Source organism: Zootoca vivipara, chromosome 12, assembly GCF_963506605.1.
Source record: "Zootoca vivipara chromosome 12, rZooViv1.1, whole genome shotgun sequence".
NCBI lineage: Eukaryota > Metazoa > Chordata > Lepidosauria > Squamata > Lacertidae > Zootoca > Zootoca vivipara.
In genome coordinates this window covers 19,193,291-19,207,386 of record NC_083287.1, presented here as the reverse complement: position 1 = coordinate 19,207,386, position 14,096 = coordinate 19,193,291, and the positions used below count along the sequence as shown (strand labels likewise).

General features: G+C 42.7%; 1 protein-coding gene and 1 long non-coding RNA gene across 13 annotated transcripts in view; one reads left to right on the top strand and one right to left on the bottom strand.

The window, feature by feature from the left end:
* Window positions 1-14,096, top strand: part of LOC118091789 (uncharacterized) — a 145,662-nt gene that overhangs the window by 22,714 nt on the left and 108,852 nt on the right. The gene's annotated exons all lie outside the window — the stretch shown is intronic.
* Window positions 8,768-14,096, bottom strand: part of ZNF385D (zinc finger protein 385D) — a 410,947-nt gene continuing 405,618 nt past the window's right edge. For all 11 annotated transcript variants that reach the window (XM_060280667.1, XM_035129146.2, XM_035129150.2 and 8 more), the window contains 2 exons: window positions 11,551-11,652; window positions 8,768-9,253 (listed from right to left, as the gene is read on the bottom strand). In XM_060280667.1, the coding sequence (XP_060136650.1) occupies window positions 9,020-9,253; window positions 11,551-11,652 (336 nt within the window). In that variant the 3' untranslated portion in view covers window positions 8,768-9,019. The remainder of the gene's footprint in view (window positions 9,254-11,550; window positions 11,653-14,096) is intronic.

The following is a 14,096-nucleotide window of genomic DNA, read 5'->3' as shown; positions in this document are numbered from 1 at the left end:
TCAGGGGTTATTCCTAACAGGGCATGTTCCCAATCATGTACGGACACATACACCACCCCCACCCCTACTACACACCACCCACTCTGCTTGGATTTTCCTTGTATTGAGCAGGAAAGGCAGAATGCAAGTGCATTTGGCTGAAGTCACAACCCTTCCCCAGTTGTCAAGATGCTTATAAGCAGAGTCAACTGAATATGCCTACAACCTCCATTCAGACCTTCCTGCTCACCACAGGGAAGCAGAGATGAGGATGTTGAAGGCGAGGTTTGCATGCATGATCCCAGAGCCCTCTCCATGTGCTCACAGTGAATGCCATTTCAGAGGTGAAAACCTTTCTTGGAATATGATTGAAGGGTGATATAAAAATACTTATGCACATAAAATGAACAGGGCTGTGCAGGTGAGAGGCTCGCCCCAACCAATGCATGTTCAAGCACCTGCTCACGTAGTTCAAACTTTGTTCAACAAATGTGCATTGGTTAGGGTGGGGCTGGCTGCTGTGATAAAGTCTCTTGCCCCCAAATTGTCCATTTTGCTTGCCTTGCCTAAGAGCACTTGCAGTGGGCTTTTGATGAAGAAAATGGGAAGAGACGTGCAAACTTTTCACACTCTTAAACACATTCAAGATTGCATTGAGAACATAAATGTAGCATATTCATCTGTGTAGAGCTGCAAGAGCAGCCTACCAGATTATTTTTAAAATTAAATAGCATTTGGATGAGTTGCAATCCTGGTTGTTTGAGAATGGCTGTGTTTAATAAATCACGGTCAATTGTAAACACATTTCTGGAGTTGCGCCGGCCTCTTTTATGGTGCCTAGAACCAAGGAGGCTCTCTAGCCAGGAAACAATTATCCTCTGCTTTGGCCAGCTGTGTAAATGAGACCAAGTCCACGTGTTACCTGGATGGCCAGAGCTGTGTGGTTTTTAGTTCTACATCATGTGTATTGAGACAAATGGCATTGTTGAATTCAAAGCGTGTGAGTCACACAGTGTGTGTGTTTTGCCAAGACAAAAATAACAAATGAAGCTCGGTCTAAAATCCTATGGCCCCACATACGCCACTAATTTTGCCTTGCTCTGCTGTTGTTTTAAAGCCACCCAGACCACTTTGTATTCCTGCCGGAGGTCTGTGATGTGCTTCCCATGTAAATGACAGATAGAGAGTCCACATTAACATCCAGTGGCATGCAGAATTCATGAGCCTGGCCTTCAATAATTATGTCAATCTATAAAATAATAAACTCTTTGTTCTTTCTATTGGCCTGCTGGGATTTGAGCCAAGAGGCTCAATCCTTGAAGCCTATTCTCCATAGAGCTGATGGCTGGAAAATTAATTGTCGAAAAAGGGGGAGGGGAGGGAAACAGCAGCTCTTATATATGCATTTATTTATGGCCATGGGTGTTTGGACTTCAAGGAAATTATTGAATATTGTGAAGTTTTCAATAACATATTACATGCTACATTTAATAAGGATACCTCCATATTATTATCACTAGTAACTGTATTGGGTTGTATCCAGTTAAAGGACCTAAGTTAGTTACGTCCATTCATTCAAATGGGTCTATGAGTATGAATACCATTGGATACAGCCCATTGATATGGATCCCAATATAAGGATGTTCACAGAATAAAATGTTCCCACCCACTTCTGCCATCATTTCATCCTCATGCCATGTTGTTCAGGAGCTGCACTCAATCCTCCAGATACTTTTCTTAGTGAATGCAGATGAGAAAGGGGGATGAGATTTCTTTCCATTTCCCAAGAGGAGAAAAATGATGAAGATGATATAGCAACATTAATGTTCTTGGTGCTTTACAAGTACAAGGGGATAGGCCCCTGCCCTGGGGAAATCTAAAACCTGTCTCAACCTACACACATGGGCTTTTGAACAATATAACTTTTACAAATTTCCTATGAGGGTGGCACAAGGTTCAGAAAATGTATTAAGACCACCAATGACCCTCACTACAGGCTGAAACAATTCATTCTACCTAGTAGTCCATTTACCTTTAGGTGGCAACTAGTTTTGCCAGAGTGGCACTTTTAGAAGGAAAGGAGGCTGGCAGGTCAAAGGCTCAATCTCCTCAACAGACTGCTTCCAAGTCTTGTTACCCCAAATACTACCCAACAAACCTTTTGCTGTTGTAGAATGATACCTGGAAGGTGAAATGACACCTCTCAGAGAGTTGTATTTGACTGTGGGTCTTCAGTTGCTTATCTAGGTAAATAAATAGGCAGACTGCAGACTAGTGACTCTGTCCCTCTCAGACACATAATGCAACTGTTGATTATTCCTCTACAGGCCCTGTTTCCTTTCCTGATACTACATCCTAGGTGCCCAGTCTTGATTTCAACATTTCAGAGGCTCGTGAGATATGTTCTCGTGGTTTTTCTTTGTTCCAGTTAGAACAGGCACCCCCAAACTTTGGCCCTCCAGATCATGGGAGTTGTAGGCCAAAACATCTGGAGGGCCGCAGTTTGGGGATGCCTGAGTTAGAATAATAGAATTGTAGATTTGAAAGGGCCATGAGGGTCATCTAATCCAAACCCCTGCAACACAGAGAACTTTGTTGCAGGGAGCTCGAACCCACAGACCTGAAATTAAGTCTCATGATCTACCGACTGAGCTATCCAGACCTTCCTTCTTATCTCTTCTCCACTATCAGACTGACCCCTTACCCATGTTTTACTGTTTGGATCCTTTGCTTGACTGCTTGAGGGAAGGGCCATAACTCAGTGGTAGAGAAAATGCATGCTGAAGGTTTTGTTCAATTCCTTCACATCTGCAGGAGGCTTCATTTAGACTATGTACACCTTTTCCTCCGTCTGTGAATGACTTGCTCTGCTCTCATGAGTGGTTGGATATATATTCCAACCACAATGTCTCACAATGTACCTCTCTTCAACTCTCCTTCCTTATGCATACAGAAAGGCTTCAGGAGGGCCAATTGCTGGACCAGAGCAAGTTTAGCTTGCACCCAGTCATAGGTTTTGTGATGTTCCAATCACATTTTCCCAACATCTTTAAATGCAGGACCTGAAAACCAAAGGGACACAAATAGCTTATCTTGGTTTTCTTTTAACTCTTGTTAACAATTTTCTCAAGTGATAGAATGGGAGGGGGAGCCTCTTCCTTCAGATAGTGGCTACTTGCTCTCTCCTGAATAGTCATATAGATCATGGATTGACAGTCTGTGGCAGCTTCTTATGTCTTTATAGGTTCTTGATTGATGTAACTAATTTCTAGAATTATGCTATTCTGAAATCTTTTATTATTTAATCAGAGTGATATCAAGTGATATCAAGAAATGTGACATTTCTTCAGCACATTGCCACAGGTATTTTACAAATGTGGCTCTTCATAAAGTTTTGTTTCCAATCTGTGTTGTGCACTAACACATGACTATACCCCTGGAGTCACCAACCTTTTCAGGTGCATTGGGCGTGTTTGGACTTCTGAGTTGAGTGTTGGAGCACCACCCTCTCTTGCCACATGTCCCCCCATCAGCCCCCTCCCCAAGACAGAGAAAATATGTGCATTCACACACACACAGCTTTCCCAAGGAATCTGGAAAGTTTGACTCAGTACAATTAGTCTGAATTTCGAAAAGCACATAGACCTGATAGGAAGTTGAACATTCTTCCAACTTCATCCTCCATTTCCATGCTTTTTAGTAAGTAATTTATTATGTACTTTTCAAGGAAAAGGAAGTAACAGTCCTCACCATCTCACGACTAAATGTTCAGTAAGTTGGAGTGCTCCAAGACTTAGTAGATGTCAAGAGAAGACCTCAAGGACATCACGGCATCATCTCAGTGACTCCCAAGCTATTCCAACGAGATAGTAAACAGGTTCCCATTCAGCAACCAATCATATCTGAGGAAATGGCCATGCCAATTTGTATCCGTCCCTTGTTCAACATTTCCTTCTTGCTCATCGTTCAACATTCATTTCTGATCCAGATAGGAAACTTGTGGCTACCCTTTGTCGCAGTATCAGTCAGAAAAGCTTGGGATGAGTTAGCAGCCATGAGAAAATGCATACCACATTTCCAAGGTGGAACTTTGGTGGTATGTATGCACGCCCCCACCCCAATCCCCTCCCCAAATCCCTTTTGTCTTAATTTGTGCTGTTGGATTTGCAAACATATTACAAATTCTGACCAGCAATGTCCACCCATTACCCAAGCAAGCCCTGGCCCTAATTCTCCTTCAGTTCTGTTCACCAGTCCTGTCCCCCTTGCTTGACACCTTCATTATCCCTTTGCTCAATTGCACTCATAGATTCCACTGTCTGCATTGATTCTGCAGTCACAAACAAAACATCCTTGTGCACTTCCATCTTCTTGAGGGGTGGTGCTTTGTTTTTAATTTCTGCATGCCTAGAAAGTCCTTCATGTGTGCAGTGTGCAGAAACCACCACCTTATTATTGGGGCGGCTTCCAAACTTGGCAGGCAGGCACGGGAACACCCAAGTTTGGCGATGCAGAATCCAAATGGCAGTTGTTCCGCTCATTACGCAGAGAAGGTCCAGCAAGTCAGCATGCGGTGGGACAATGCAATGCACACAATCCTCCACGTGTTCTTAACATTTAGGCTTCATCCTTTATTAGGTAGTGAATAAGAGACATAAAAATGATTGTTTGTTGCTTACAGCTGAAGTCTACGAGAGACTCGTCTGTGTGAGTGAGAGAGAGAAAGATAGGGAGAGAGAGAAAGAGAAATGTTTGCATACAGCACTGTGATGACAAGAGAAGGGGAGGACCGGGTGGGTGGGTGGGTGGGTGGGAGAGAGAGAGAGAGATTTAAGCAACTTAAAAGAGCATGGACCAGCTGATGAAGAGAGCAGGAATGACTCTTTTATTTCTAGCAAAACTTTGATTATCTCTGCCATTTGTACTGTGCCTCCATACATGCCACAGGCCAAAATATTAAAAGAACAAATCTATTCATTTTGATAAGAGCAGTAGCATGACTTCAGTTTTGCATATTATGCCATATGTGAAAAATCCTTTCCAAGGCAGCTCTGCCTTTGGCACATCCTCAGTACTCTATGGCTAGGTTCTCAGTGGTTTCCTTCTGCGGCCACAAGCAAAGGCTCTATGGGCCAATTTTTTTAAAAAAATCAAAAATCCACAGAGCTTGGCTTGAAAAACCACTGCCATGTGTGCACATGCCAGAGTGCTGAGGATATTGTCCTTATTGCAGCTACATCATAAAAATAAAATAAAAAAGCCGAGACATATTGCTGGAGCACATCTCAAAGTTGTCGTGGAGATGCTGTCAAAAACAGTTTCCATATAGAGGATAAGCCCTGTACGGGCCACAGCACCTCCCATTCCCATGTCCCCAGTGACCCAGAATGCGGTAACTCTTATCTGTGTGACAAGCATTTCTAAACATAACATCCAGGACAGAGGTGATTTTCCCATGGAAAGGCCATTTTCAGTAGCATCCCAATAATAGCTGTAATATGTTCATGCTGTAAGGTGGGGGAGGGGGGGAGAGGAAAATGTGGCCCTCCTTAAGTCATTGGACTCCAGCTCTCATCAGTCCCAGGCAGGGACAATGGGATTTGTAAGTCAGCAACTTATGGAAAGAAACAGGCTGTTTTGGAATCAGGGCCACTTACTGGCCTAATTAGTGTGGCCAGAAAGGGTTATTTGTGCTCACTTTTATGGGGCACTGGACCAAGCTTTCTATAGTACGTAGTATTATTTCCAAAAGTACTATGTTGCAAGATCCCAATGCTTTAGGAATAAATCTGTTCATCAGCTTACAGGGAACTAATGGCTATCCAACATCCTGAAGTATGAATTTTGAAATTCCTCATATTAAAGATGCTGATGAAAGTGCATGAAGACCACTAAATTCCTTGACTGACTTCCTATATCTGGTTAAAGATTAAGACAGTCCAAAAACAAAAGAAAAAAAAACAAAAGAAAAAAGGTGCTTTATCTTCCAAGGCACAAACATTTGCAAGTGAAATGGGTGAATTGTTTCTAAAATTGTTCATAAAGAGCTATCTTTGTAAATTAACATGTAAAAGAAAAATGAAACTCTTTGGATTTTGGAGGCACATAATGGGCTGGATCAAGTGCTCCATGCTGTCAGGTCTAACTTCCGCCTGCAGCCCCCATGCCCTTTGAACATCTGCCGGGTGTGTGTGTCATTGGATCTAATCCCCTTCTGCAAATAGCAAGTACCTTTCTGAGAATGGAAGAACCCCTCTTTACAAAAGGGCACCTTTGGACCCAACCCTTTATTCTTGGAACAGCACAATCTTCCTCCTTTTACTTTATCATAATGCATATGTAAAGTGTGTGTGTGTGTGTGTGGTGGACAGATACATACACACACATACACCCCTTATAAGTGGACAGCTTTTTCTTTAAAAAAACAAACCACAAAAGTAAATACAAATGAATAAACTCTTGGTCAATATTCTCTAAGCATAAAAATCCTCAAGTGCTAATATTTAAAAAAACATGTGAATGTTTTAGCAAATCTATGGCCAATGTTTTGCATCACTAGCATTTTATGAGTAGCCTTTAATCTCCTGCTCCCCACTTAATTCAAAAAATATGGTTTACATTTTTTGTAGCTAAAATCTACTTGCAGGCACTGCAGCTGCAAATCAGTATGGCTGAATCTGACTGAGCAGATCATCTCATGTTATTTATAATATCCTTTTCAGCTCTCTGTGGGGGGAAAATGTCAGCAGCAAATATCAGAGATTCAAAACATGGGCATTCCTTTCCCATCTTCTCTGCTCTTTGTTGCCAACCACTTATTGACCCATATCTAAAACTGAATGGCTATAGATAATTATTATTATTATATATATATATATATATATATATTCTTTATAAGTTATTTTTTTTAACTCTGGCATATATACAGAATAGCTCTATAGAACTCCAATACTTCATTTTTTCAACTCCTCACAGTGAACATGTGTCCTGAAGAGGTTACTACATAAAGGCCAGGGCCAGGGTTTAGGGTTCAAGGGTTCTACCTGTTCCACACAAGTATATGTGACTATCTCATAAGATACACCTTCACTTATATTTAAATGGATCATATCAGTAGCAATGTACATTATTAACCCATATCACAACCCCCATAACAAATGCTCCTTCTTTGTCTGCTCACTTGTGTGGGGTAAAGCAAAGTATTTTCACAAGCTTGGCTCCCTTTCCTAGACAAGACCTATGGCTTTAACCAATGCTCAGTTTTATTAGTGTCTGACACAAGGTTTCCCCAAACTTGGGTCTCCAGCTGTTTTTGGACCACAATTCCCATTAGGAGTTGTAGTCCAAAAACAGCCGGAGACCCAAGTTTGGGAAATTATGCAGTAACTTCCATGTAACATGAGGTTGACGTTATCCACTCAGCAGTCCTAAACTGGTTAAGCTGCCATTTCCTCTTTCTGCCAGACTTTAGGAGTCTAGCTCTACAGGAGAGCATCCAGGGATCCTCAAAAGAGAATTCTCAGTGCCTCACCAAAGGTTGATTTCCAGCAATCTTTGGCAAAGGCTGTAGCATTAAAGTGGGGACATGGGGAAAAACAACACCACCACAGTGCAGTCCAAGATAGAAGTTGGATGCCACCATCAATAGGTGACCTGGGGTAAGGTAAGGTCCCATGCCGCTGTTGCTGACCATCTCCTAGCGGTGTTGCAGGCAAGACTGGCGAGGCCAGCAATGTGCACTGTCTGCTGCACAGCGTGGGTGTAGCTGCCCCTATCTCCACACTGCCACATATTGCTGACTCTTGGCTGAAGAGCAAAGTCCAGTTTCCTCTAGCCAGTGACCTCATGGGTTGCCGCTGATAATGCCAATGCAAGTTCAGATTAGTGCAGGTTAAGGTCTCTATTACCACTTAGCAATTTGTGCACGCTGTGTCTTTGCAGTAGTCCCCGGGCAAGCATGCAGGGAAATTCAAGAGCAGCATAACTTTTTTCTTCTTTCCTGGATAGGGAATCCCTAGTCCCTTTAACTAATGCTGCACGGTACATTTAAAAAATTCTGGAGAATTTTAAAAAGCAGCATGGGATGATGCAAGAAGGGCAAAATAGAGGGCCTGCTGTTCAAAAAGGAGTGAAGAGGTCTTGCTGCACATTGCTGGGCGGATTTTGGCTCCAGTGCAGCTCATTCAGCGCTTGCAGGGAAATCGTCATCCCTTGCTCTCTTTTTTGAACATGACTCGCTGGCAAATTTTGAATATGGGAGAGAGACTAACACTGCAATCCTAGGCACATGTACTCGGAAGCAAGTTTCCCTGTGTGCCATGGGGCTGACTCCCACACTATGTGCGCATAGGATTGTAGACCACAATTGCTACCTAGGTCTACGATAATTTGTGGCAAACCACTTGAGAGAGATGATAGCATTTACTTCTTCTCGCTTTGTGAACCTAGTGGCATACATAGAGACACAATACTAGTGTTTAACAAGACATCTATTGTATCTACTTTTACTCAGATAAATAGGAAATGCTGACATGGCAGGAGCATTGGTAAGAGTACTACTATTCACAGTGTTTCTGTTCCCCGCCCCTCCCCCTTTTATTCTACAGAATTAAGTATTTTATGTACATTGGAACCGATTAATGCCCTTGAGACAATTGTGTTTTGCTGTTTCATAAGCAGGAAAGACACTGCAGGGGAGATATGTGCAAAAAAAAAGCACAGTCAAACAAATATATATATATATATATATATATATATATATATATATATATATATGTATGTTACTTCTAAAGTGGTAATAGTTAAGAAAAATTCTCATCTGGAGAAAATACTGCCTCTTTCCCCTCTTTAGAATTTGTTCGGGTCTCTTATCAAAAGTCCTAGCTCTTCAATTTTATTTTTATATATTTATTTATATATATATATATATATATGTAGTTTGTTTTACTTTAAACTATAAATTAACACTGCATAGTTCATTGTTCTTGTTTTGCTTTTGCTCTGAAAAATTATTGCAGTACAATTAATTCCTTCCCGGAGTTCAGTACGGAGCAAACAGGACAGGCGTGTGGGTGGTCCTTATAGGCCCCGGTGCAGGTCGTAGGAGCGCCGGAGGAAGTGCTGAAGTCTGAAAGAGGGTCGCTGGTGGGGCTGTTCGAAGACTGAAAGGGGAATTTACAGCCACAGCAGCAGCAGCTGCGGCAGCTGCTAGTGGGTTTGGTAGAATCCGTGGAGCCATTGGTTTTGAAGGTTCCTTTGAAAATACTAGTTTCACCTGTGGGAGAAAAAGGAAAAAAAACAAGAAGTATTACTTGTGCATATTAGCAACAATGAAGATAGCTTTTCAGAGGTGGCGTATAAAATACTTACGTGGCATTTCAGGCAGAAAGGTGAATCAAAAGTTTTAAAGGAAGACAAAAATAGAAGAAAGGATGTGTGTGGAAGTTTATCTTTTTGCTACAAATTTGCTTTGACACTGGACAAAGTGGGACATGGAATTTTGTTGAGAAAGAGTTGCTTGCTTGCTTGTTTTACATCCCAAAACTGACTGCTACATTTTCACACTCTGTTAAAAGCACCCCACATTATCAGCCCTGTGGTCATCATTATCACATATTGGTTATTTTCTGATGAGTTAGTTACATTCCTACTTATTAGATTTTGACCCTTCCTTCTCCAAGCATCTCAAGACAGTGATCTGATTTCAGCTTAATTTCTTCTTCTTCTTCTTCTCAACCATGCATTGGAGAAGGGGCAAAAAGAAAAGAAATAAGCCCTGGAAAGGAGTGCTGGTGTTCTTCTTTTTAACTCTGCAGCACTCTGTGGTTTCCAGTCGCTGCTGTGCTTCCTGGAATGCCCATAGGAGATTGACAGACCCCGAGGCCATCCTGTAGACCAGGCACCCCCAAACTGTGGCCCTCCAGATGTTTTAGCCTACAACTACCATGATCCCTAGCTAACAGGACCAGTGGTCAGGGATGATGGGAATTGTAGTCCAAAACATCTGGAGGGCCGAAGTTTGGGGATGCCTGCTGTAGACATTCCATGAAGTGTGTTGACCAGGGAGGCTGCCTGCAGAGCACTGGAGACAGAGTGTGATGCAAGGAATTGTTTTAAAAGCTAAAAGGCTTACAAAATATGGAGGAATCCCTCCCCCTGCTTACTTCACAGTGTGTGTGTGTGTGTGTGTGTGTGTGTGTGTGTGTGTGTCTGAAGTTGCTAGGAATAACTAGTTTTATTCTCTTAACAAAGCAGAAGAGGCCAAGGGAAAAGTGACACTGGCTCCCAGTTAGCTCAATGCTGTGTCTCTCTATTTTCTTCACATTCACTATCCTAGGAATCATAGGCAAGCCTCCTCTGGCCGGCCTCAAAAATTAACCGAGCTTTGCAATTGCTACAACTGAACACTTGGAGAAACCTCATTGGGAGGTATCAGGTTAGAAAACTTGGAAAATACCAAGGAAGCCAATGCTCTGTTTTCCCTGATGGTCTTTCCCAAACTTGGGAAAATGGAAAAGAGGTAGCCAGTAGCTAATGGCTTCCTTTCACACAGAAGTCCCAGGGCCTCTTCTGAGCTGGAAGTGAAACAATTTACCGCCTAGGATCATGGAGCTTGACTTTAAGGATCATTTTGTAGCCAAGGCAACTCGCAATGTAGCTGGAGATCATGGGGTTTGCAGTCAAGGCTACAGATGGAGCTGGATTCTATTTGATCTGCTTTTTGCAATAGACTGGCAATGCTCCTTTCTGTCAGAAAGCAACTCCTAGTCAGATAATGCAGCTTGATTTTTTGATACAGTTTTGGTGCACAAATAGTGCACACAAAAGAGCATATTTTTACATTATAAAAATGCATGCAAAACGTTCTTACGGAAAACGCATTACAAAGCACTGGAAAAAATGCATGTTGCATAGAAGGTGTCCAAAATGTGTGCAAATTAAATGCAAACATTTCATGTATTCGGGGTGGGCTGGGGGTGGGGAATATCCTTACAGACTGTGGTGAAATGGACCTGGGATTCAGCACCAGAGAAACTGAAGCAAGATGGAATTAGGTTGCTCAGTTCATTCCTAGTCAAGCCACATGATCCATGGCTGCAAATGTCCCAGATCTCTATGATGTTTTTAAGTAGTGCTAGGACAACTATGCCATGGAAACAACATGACCAGGACTGTTCACAAGCCCAGCTTCTGTGCCTGGGAAAGTCCTGCCAACACACACCTGAACCAGTCTTCCATTATTATTATTAGTAGTAGTATTAAAATTTCTATATTACCCTTCATTCAAGGATCACAGGATGGTTTACAATATAAAAACACAAAAATAACTTAGTTACAAGCAAAAACAATACCACCCCCACCCCCAGTTTAAAAGACCATAGATGGTTTAATTGGCCAAAGGCCTGGGAGAAGAGGAATGTTTTTGCCTGGTGCCCAAAGATATGTAACAAAGGCACCAGGCGAGGCTCTCTAGGAAGAGCATTCCACAAATGGGGAGCCACCACAGAAAAGGTCCAACAATAACACCCACCCACAGCCACGGGGAGCTTCTCAGAAAACCCATTTGCTTACCCCAAGTGGGTGTGTTCCCTTCTGGAGTTTGTTGTAGGGACTGTATTTGGGTTTCGGGGGCTTTCCAGCAGCTCTGTCTTTGTGCCTTCTACTGCTTATGTGCTGTTGGAAAGCAAGTAGTGTTGTTATTTATTATTGTTATTGTATAAATAACATGCTTTCCATTGGCTTCAGCACCAAACACCTCTGGTCACCCAAAATCCAATTTGCTCGACTTAGTCCGATACCAAAATTATTAGTCACAATAGTAAATCCGTTTCAGTGTCATAGTCTTATATGTGTGGAAAAAGAGTTCTCTCTGGAATAATAATAATAATAATTTATTATTCGGCTCCCTCGGTCTATAGAGCGAGATGAGCGCCACAACCCCAGAGTCGGACACGACTGGACCTGATGGTCAGGGACGCCTTTACCTTTATTTATACCCCGCCCATCTGGCTGAGTTTCCCCAGCCACTCTGGGCGGCTTCCAAGAGAACATTAAAATGCAATAATCTATTAAACATTAAAAGCTTCCCTAAACAGGACTGCCTTCAGATGTCTTCTGAATGCCTCTGGAATGCATCATAATAATTTTGGTGACTCATCCCATGATGAAAACACCTACATTTGTTTATTTAATTGATTTAGAGCAGGGTTTCCCAAACTTGGGTCTCCAGCCATTGTCGGACTACAACTCTCATCACCCCTAGCTAGCAGGACCAGTGGTCAGGGATGATGGGAATTGTAGTCCAAAAACAGCTGGAGACCCAAGTTTGGGAAACCCTGATTTAGAGGAATCGCATACGGCTCTTTGCAAAAGCCACAGGACTGTTTCCAACATGCACATTCTACTTAAGTTAACCAGGCCGTAGCTCAGTGTTAACGTTAGAGAGTCACTGCTAGTCAGTGTAAACAATACTGAACTAGATGGACCAATGGTTTGACTCTTGATAAGGCAGCTTCCTATATTTCAATGTTCCTGGGAAATGGTCTAAACAGGAGGCCACCTGGGGACAACAGGGAAGCCACACAATTTAGGAGGAACAGCTAAATTGAACGTTCCTTCGTGAACCATTTTGGTATTTATTGTACTGCAGTGTTTTAATTCTAATTGTTTAGTGAGATGACTTGATCCTTAGGGTGCGATAGCAGCAGCAGCATAAAAAAGCAGGGTAGACGTGAAAGAAAGAAACAGCCACAAGTTGTAATCCTGTGCTAATGTTTCTAGGATGGCTATATACAATGATGAGATGACACAAAAGAGGATGTTTTGGCAAGTGTAGGTTCTCTCTCCCCCCCCCCTCCCGCCTACCTTCAGAGCAAGCTGAATCTGCCCAAATTTCTTCTTCTACCATAGCAGGAGAGACCTGTGCTCCGGTGTAACTAATCACCCAAGATGCAGCTATCAAACTTCCCCTTAATAAGTGCTTATAATACAGACTTTTTCAGGACAGAGCTGTCAGCTGCCTTGGTTTTTTCGTCTTTATGTGCAGCTTTTGTCCAAGCTCATCTAAGCAGCTGGCTTGAACTGCTCCCAATGGCAGCTGCCTCCATATGGCAAACAATTTGTCTCTGCAGCGGTTCATCTTGCAGAGGAACCTCCTGCCAGCTCACAACCAGAAGTCAACAATTTGGAGGTCTTATAGGTGGAGGCATTTAATGTTTAGGAAGCTAGTGCAGATGACCAGGCTCTTTCTATTGCTCTTCATGGCAGTGGTCTACATGGGCTGGCCCAATTGTGTGTAGTGATTTGCCGCATGGGAAAATGTGCACAGTGACCGTCAGTTTCTTCACATAGTAGGCTGCTGCAGAAATAAGTTGTGGTGCCGTTAAGGAGTAAGCAGTTTGGAGTTCTGATCTGCCCAGCTTGTAGCGTTCAGAAGAATTCCTCAGCTCTGCCCATCCTCGCTGATTTGCTCTTGGCAGCAGCAGCCCCTCTTCTTCCCCTCCTTCCTCTCCACATTCCTCCAACATGTTGCAATTCTAGGTGCAAAAGGAGCCTGGGAGATGCAGAATGTGAATGGGGTGCTGGAACTCTCAGGTGTCTGCTGTGACAAGTTTGCAATGCCTTCGTGCTGTCTTTGTTGTGGTAAGGTGCTTTTAGAAAAAAAATGGCTAGCCATATGACCTTTAAATCCTTGCCCATTCTGGCTGATTCAAGCCAGCTGTTTTCCTCTGTATGTCTTTGAGGGTCCAGGGTGTGGGAAATACATCCTAAAGAAGTAGTTATATGCCTACCCCTGAATAAATTCATTCTTGACGCAGATATTTATGACAAACACCCACTTTGGGTGGGAGGTGCCTGAGAAAGTAATGCTGGTTCAGCTTCAGGCTTTCTTGTAAAAAAACATTATCTGGACCCATTTTGATCTGGGTCTAGCTTTTTGTTAAGACTGAATTGGTCTTACCCTTTATCAGGAGAGAGGGAGTGCAACCCTTTTGATTCTCCTTGATCTCTCAGTGGGTTTTGGTAATCGACCATGGTATCCTCCTGGACTGGCTCTGTGGGCTGGGATTGGAAGGTCCTCATTTACGGTGGTTCTGCTCCTTCCTTTAAGGCTAGTT